Source organism: Lissotriton vulgaris, unplaced genomic scaffold, assembly GCF_964263255.1.
Source record: "Lissotriton vulgaris unplaced genomic scaffold, aLisVul1.2 SCAFFOLD_1163, whole genome shotgun sequence".
In the NCBI taxonomy this organism is placed as follows: Eukaryota; Metazoa; Chordata; class Amphibia; order Caudata; family Salamandridae; genus Lissotriton; species Lissotriton vulgaris.
The window spans coordinates 147,508-154,979 of NW_028242180.1; the positions used below are offsets into that span (position 1 = coordinate 147,508).

The 7,472-nt window shown below is 49.7% G+C and overlaps 1 protein-coding gene across 1 annotated transcript; it reads left to right on the top strand.

Annotated features, from left to right (window-relative positions):
- The first annotated feature begins 961 nt into the window (after positions 1-961).
- Positions 962-2,792, top strand: LOC147669024 (uncharacterized). Its single transcript, XM_086948275.1, has 2 exons — positions 962-2,521; positions 2,718-2,792. The coding sequence occupies exons 1-2, from the start codon at positions 962-964 to the stop codon at positions 2,790-2,792; spliced, it is 1,635 nt and encodes a 544-aa protein (XP_086804401.1).
- The last annotated feature ends 4,680 nt before the right edge of the window (positions 2,793-7,472 follow it).

The window sequence follows — 7,472 nt, forward strand, 5'->3', positions numbered from 1 at the left end:
TCAAAAATAAAACATTTGAAAACGGACCATTTTCCACATTTCTGAAGCATGACTGTGGGGAGGAAGAGAGGCTGGAACACTCCGAAGCGGACGAAGAAGACGGAAACACCACTTCCTGGTTGCCGAGACCACAGAACCAGGAAGTCAATCACGCTCTAGTGGTTGAACAGCTGAAGGGGGAGGAGTCCCGTCGGCCGACGGAACCAGGAAGCATAAAAGTTAGAGGCGTGGAACGGACGGTGTGCCAGGGCGGAGAGGAGGCTGTGGAGCACCCGGAGGAGATCAGAAGAGAGGAGAGCGTGAGAGCGGAGGCGGAGGAGATCAGAAGAGAGGAGAGCGTGAGAGCGGAGGTGGAGGAGATCAGAAGAGAGGAGAGCGTGAGAGCGGAGGCGGAGGAGATCAGAAGAGAGGAGAGCGTGAGACCGGAGACAGAGGAGAGTACACTGCGAGTGCTGCGGAGCGACGTCACCAACACTGCTACCATACCCGGTGGGCTGAAGGGAGAAGACGCCACGGGTCCTGCTGCTGTGGTCCGAGAGTCGGGCCACAGCCCAAGGCAAGTGCTGTTAAGAGGGGCGTTCTGTTGGGGTGTTTGGGGAGGGGGGAGGTAGCAAGGTCGGGGAGGCGGGAGGCCCCGCGGTGGCCCTTGCACTGAAATCACAACCCCTGTTCTAACTTGGTGAAGGTAGCACTACAAGTAGTACTGAGAATCGATCAGTAAAACCCGTTTCTTTTTCCTTTTCCCTGAGGCCACGAGAACCGGGACCCCGGATCAAACTGTGACGTTCCCTGCATACAGAAAAACGACCCCAAGAAGGAAGGAAAACTACAACCACTCATAAAACTTGTAAACCTTTAATAAATCTTGCCTAGCTTTTGACATACAGTGCTCTGGTCTCAGTCTCTGTCCACCCCTGCCCCTGACAAAGTGGTGTCAGAAGTGGGATAGACAGGTGACGCCATGACACAGCCCGTGCCTGTCCCGGTGGAGAACATTATAACACAGTTAGCGGAGGGACAGAGACACCTTCAACTGGTGTTCGAACAACAGCTCCAAACCGCAAAAACAGAAAGGGATGCACTTCAAGAAGCCTTAAAAGACCAAGCCATCCTTCTTACCACCAATCAGCAGGTACAGGATACGGCTATCCTGCGCCTCACAGACGCCATAGCCACTGCTCGCATACATCCCAATGTGCCCAGTTCGGTACTACAAAAATTCCAGGACGGGGAGGACCCGGACTATTTTTTTACTAATTTCGAACGGGTAGCGACAACTGCGTCCTGGCCAAAGGAGAGATGGAGTCAGTATATAGCCCCCCTTCTAGCAGGCGAGTTACAGGCGGCATACCAAGCAGCAAATCCAGCAGGCAGGACAACTTATGAGGACGTGAAGAAAGCCATCCTCGAGAGACTTGGGTGCGATCAAGAGTACTACAGGGCCAAATTCAGGAAGGAAAGGTGGAACCCCGGAGACAATCCACGAGCCCTGTATTATCGAATCCAAGACTTAGGCATAAGATGGCTGACACCCCTGAACTCCACTATAGAAGACCTGATGGCTAAGGTCTTCCTAGAACAATTCCTGGATGCCTTACCCCCATCCACTCGATCCTGGATTAGGCAACATCCCAACCTTACCCCAACTGTAGCGGTGGATTTAGCCTGTGCTTATCACAGGTCGCCTGAGTTTCGCACAAGCCCTAGTAAAGCACCCGTTCCCAGCCCTCGACCCCTGCTTCCCAGACCCCAAAGCAGGCCAGAACCCAGGGTTCCCCTCCTTCCCCGCGTTCCATTTAGGCCGACCAGTCCCGGATCTGGGTCTGGTACACAGGGACCCCAGTGCTATCACTGTTCGGAGTGGGGGCATATCGCCCGAAACTGCCCACACAGAAGCCAACAGGCCGAACCCATGGAGATAGGGTATTCCAGAGGGCGTGTGTACGTCATAGGCAAGGGACCTTGTCAGTATAAAAGAGAGGTTTTACTTAATGGGAAAAAACAACAAGCCCTATTAGACACCGGTTGTCGTGTGTCTGTGGTTGACACCTCGCTGGTCCATCCCCATCAGATACAGAAAGAAGAGACCGTCTATGTGACCTGCGTTCATGGTAACACCAAAGGATATCCCGTAGCAGAGGTCTTGCTGGATGTGTCCGACGACCCCCAAATGCGCCGAGTGGGCGTTATACCCTCCCTGCCAGAGGCCATTATCATAGGCACCGATCACCCAAAGTTCGATCAATACATCGATGAAGCCAAAAAGGACTCCGTAAACTGGTGGAGGGAGGCCCCTTTTGTAGACAGCGATGTGGAGGGGATAGCAGGGAGAGACCGTAAGAGTCGAAAGGAAAAGAGAAGAGAGAAAGCCGAGTACTCTCAGTTGAAAGGGCTACTGTCTGTTTTTTCTATGACCCCTGCAGATACGGTGGGACCTGCTCGTAGCTTCCGGTCAGCTCAGTTGGATGATAATACCTTGTTGCATGCCTGGGAGCAAGTACAAGAACTGGACCAAGACAAGGTAGGACCCTATTTCTATGTACAACGGGGTTTGTTGTATAGGGCCACCAGAAAGGGTGACACGGTATCAACCCAACTCCTTGTACCGCTGGCATTCCGTAGACATGTGTTAGAGCTCGCACACAATTATACTGGGGGAGGACACTATGGCAAAGAACAGACTCTTTCTTATCTTCTAACCCGATTCTATTGGCCAGGTGTTTATCGAGATGTGGCTAAACATTGTGCGGCTTGCCCTCGGTGCCAGTACTCCAATCCCGCGGCTGTCCTAAAGGCTCCCTTACACCCTCTTCCCATTATAGATATACCATTCAAACGGGTGGGTATGGATATTGTGGGACCCCTAACTCCCTCAGGAAGAGGACATAAGTATCTACTGGTGATTGTTGATTACGCCAGTAGGTACCCCGAGGCATTTCCTTTGTCTACAGTGTCTACTCCGGTGATAGCCAGGGCTATGATCACTCTCTTCACCCGAGTGGGTTTCCCTGAGGAAATCCTCACGGACCAGGGGACCCCCTTTATGTCTCGATTAATGTCTCGCATATGTGAGATCCTGGGCGTCAGGCAGATACGGACTTCAGCCTATCATCCTCAGACAGATGGCCTTGTGGAGCGGTACAACAAGACCATAAAGAACATGCTCCGCAAGGTCATCTCAGAAACAGGGAGAAATTGGGACCACCAGTTACCCCTTATGCTGTTTGCCATAAGGACTCACGAACAGAGGTCTACGGGGTTTTCCCCCTTTGAGGTTCTGTTCGGTCGGAGACCCCGTACCCTGCTGGATATGGCCGCAGAACAGTGGGAGGAGGAGGAAGAGGAGGGTAAACCCCTACCCCAATATGCCGCTGACCTTAGAAATTCCATTTCTCAGATATGGGGTATGGTCCATGACCATCTGGAAGATGCTCAAGCGTCCCAGAAAAACTTGTACGACCGCAATAGCCGCTTAAGGACCTTCCAGCCAGGGGATAAAGTGTTGCTACTGCTTCCCTCGTCCGACAATAAATTGTTGTCCAAATGGCAAGGGCCCTTCACTATAGAGAAGCAGGTAACCCCGGTCACATACAGCGTGCTTCAACCCCTACATCCAGGGGGGAAGCAAATATACCATGTGAATCTGTTGAAAAGCTGGGTAGAACCTCCTGAAAATGTAGAGACAGGACAGTCGTCGTTACTGGTAACCACACAGACACCTCTGGGCATTCCTGTCATCCCCACTGCTTTGTCCTCCCCAGATGACATTCCCATAGGAAAGGTCATAAACCCCACCCAAAGGGTCCAACTCGAGGCCACTCTCGCCCAGTTCCCTGGTCTCTTTTCCTCCAAACCCGGATTAACCACCATGGTACAACACGACATCGTCGTCCTAAACGACACCGTTGTCAAACAGAGGCCCTATAGGATACCCGAAGCAAGAAGGGTGGCCGTAGAAAAGGAAGTAACTGCCATGCTAGAAGCTAATATCATAGAACCCTCTGCTAGCAACTGGTGTTCTCCCATCGTGATAGTACCGAAGCCCGATGGCAGTTTACGTTTTTGTATCGACTTTAGGCAAGTGAATAGTGTCACCAAGTTCGATACGTACCCAATGCCAAGGGTCGACGAGGTGCTAGAAAAACTAGAAGCCGCAACGTACATGTCAACTCTTGATCTAACCAAGGGTTATTGGCAGATCCCTTTGTCCCCATTTGCCAAAGAAAAAACTGCCTTTTCATCCCCCTCAGGACTCTACGATTTCCGGGTGTTGCCCTTCGGCCTCCATGGGGCTCCCGCCACATTTCAAAGGCTTATGGATCGCCTCCTCCATCCCCACCGTGCTTATGCGGCTGCATATCTCGATGACATCGTGATCTTTAGCACGTCCTGGGAGGACCATGTACACCATCTTGTTGAAGTGTTCACAGCCATACAGAACGCTGGCCTGAAAATTAATCCTAAGAAGTCGTTACTGGCCACTGATTCCATCCATTACTTGGGGTACACCATTCAGGGTGGCCATCTAAAACCCCAGATGAGTAAGGTGGAAGCCATTAAAGCAATACCGAGCCCCAAAACAAAAAAGGATGTCAGATCATTCCTTGGGTTTATCGGCTACTACAGGCGATTCATTCCCCACTTTTCCACCCTCGCTGAACCCCTTACTGACCTGTTAGCCAACACACAACCTACACACATTAGGGTATGGGAACCCAAACATGAAGCCAGCTTCCAGAAACTTAAATCCGTGATATGCTCCACGCCAATCCTGCGGTGCCCAAACTTTCAGTCACATTTCGTGTTGCAAACAGATGCCTCTGGTGTTGGCCTTGGGGCGGTTCTTCAACAGCCCGATCTGACAGGTGAACTGAGGCCGGTTTTGTTTATAAGCAGGAAGTTGTTCCCGAGAGAAGTACATTACTCCACGGTGGAAAAAGAGTGTCTGGCCATCAAATGGGCGGTGGAGGCGCTACAGTATTATCTTTTGGGTCGTACATTCACTTTGTTGACTGATCATGCTCCCCTCACTTGGCTTGCTCGAAATAAAGACACCAACCAACGTATACTCAGGTGGTTCCTGTCATTGCAACCCTTTTCGTTTCAGACCCTGCATGTTCCGGGCTCCAAACAGGTCTGTGCTGACTATCTGTCCCGTCATCCGTACCCCGAGTGGCCACCCCGTCCGTTCTTGAGGGGGAGGATGTGTGGGGAGGAAGAGAGGCTGGAACACTCCGAAGCGGACGAAGAAGACGGAAACACCACTTCCTGGTTGCCGAGACCACAGAACCAGGAAGTCAATCACGCTCTAGTGGTTGAACAGCTGAAGGGGGAGGAGTCCCGTCGGCCGACGGAACCAGGAAGCATAAAAGTTAGAGGCGTGGAACGGACGGTGTGCCAGGGCGGAGAGGAGGCTGTGGAGCACCCGGAGGAGATCAGAAGAGAGGAGAGCGTGAGAGCGGAGGCGGAGGAGATCAGAAGAGAGGAGAGCGTGAGAGCGGAGGCGGAGGAGATCAGAAGAGAGGAGAGCGTGAGAGCGGAGGCGGAGGAGATCAGAAGAGAGGAGAGCGTGAGACCGGAGACAGAGGAGAGTACACTGCGAGTGCTGCGGAGCGACGTCACCAACACTGCTACCATACCCGGTGGGCTGAAGGGAGAAGACGCCACGGGTCCTGCTGCTGTGGTCCGAGAGTCGGGCCACAGCCCAAGGCAAGTGCTGTTAAGAGGGGCGTTCTGTTGGGGTGTTTGGGGAGGGGGGAGGTAGCAAGGTCGGGGAGGCGGGAGGCCCCGCGGTGGCCCTTGCACTGAAATCACAACCCCTGTTCTAACTTGGTGAAGGTAGCACTACAAGTAGTACTGAGAATCGATCAGTAAAACCCGTTTCTTTTTCCTTTTCCCTGAGGCCACGAGAACCGGGACCCCGGATCAAACTGTGACGTTCCCTGCATACAGAAAAACAACCCCAAGAAGGAAGGAAAACTACAACCACTCATAAAACTTGTAAACCTTTAATAAATCTTGCCTAGCTTTTGACATACAGTGCTCTGGTCTCAGTCTCTGTCCACCCCTGCCCCTGACAATGACGTAATGGGGGGGTGTTATCTCTTTTGTCGAAAATCAGCCGTTTTTGCTGGAACATTAAATGCCTCCAAATGGTATTTAATTAACTTCCCGGGGTGAAGAAACCCTTTTTGAGAACTCAGAGTGAGTAAATTGGCCATTTTCATGCACTTTTAACCATTCCATAAATCTTGTGTTTTGGGCCCCTGGAAGCATGAAAATCACTTTAAACATGCTAATTTTAGCTCTAACACTGATGATCCACCTACAAATGTGAACTGACGTTCAAAAATAAAACATTTGAAAACGGACCATTTTCCACATTTCTGAAGCATGACGTAATGGGGGGGTGTTATCTCTTTTGTCGAAAATCAGCTGTTTTTGCTCGAACATTAAATGCCTCCAAATGGTATTTAATTAACTTCCCGAGCCCCTGGAAGCATGAAAATCACTTTAAACATGCTAATTTTAGCTCTAACACTGATGATCCACCTACAAATGTGAACTGACGTTCAAAAATAAAACATTTGAAAACGGACCATTTTCCACATTTCTGAAGCATGACGTAATGGGGGGGTGTTATCTCTTTTGTCGAAAATCAGCCGTTTTTGCTGGAACATTAAATGCCTCCAAATGGTATTTAATTAACTTCCCGGGGTGAAGAAACCCTTTTTGAGAACTCAGAGTGAGTAAATTGGCCATTTTCATGCACTTTTAACCATTCCATAAATCTTGTGTTTTGGGCCCCTGGAAGCATGAAAATCACTTTAAACATGCTAATTTTAGCTCTAACACTGATGATCCACCTACAAATGTGAACTGACGTTCAAAAATAAAACATTTGAAAACGGACCATTTTCCACATTTCTGAAGCATGACGTAATGGGGGGGTGTTATCTCTTTTGTCGAAAATCAGCCGTTTTTGCTCGAACATTAAATGCCTCCAAATGGTATTTATTTCACTTCCCGAGCCCCTGGAAGCATGAAAATCACTTTAAACATGCTAATTTTAGCTCTAACACTGATGATCCACCTACAAATGTGAACTGACCTTCAAAAATAAAACATTTGAAAACTGACCATTTTCCACATTTCTGAAGCATGACGTAATGGGGGGGTGTTATCTCTTTTGTCGAAAATCAGCCGTTTTTGCTCGAACATTAAATGCCTCCAAATGGTATTTATTTCACTTCCCGAGCCCCTGGAAGCATGAAAATCACTTTAAACATGCTAATTTTAGCTCTAACACTGATGATCCACCTACAAATGTGAACTGACGTTCAAAAATAAAACATTTGAAAACGGACCATTTTCCACATTTCTGAAGCATGACGTAATGGGGGGGTGTTATTTCTTTAGTCGAAAATCAGCCGTTTTTGCTCGAACATTAAATGCCTCCAAATGGTATTTAT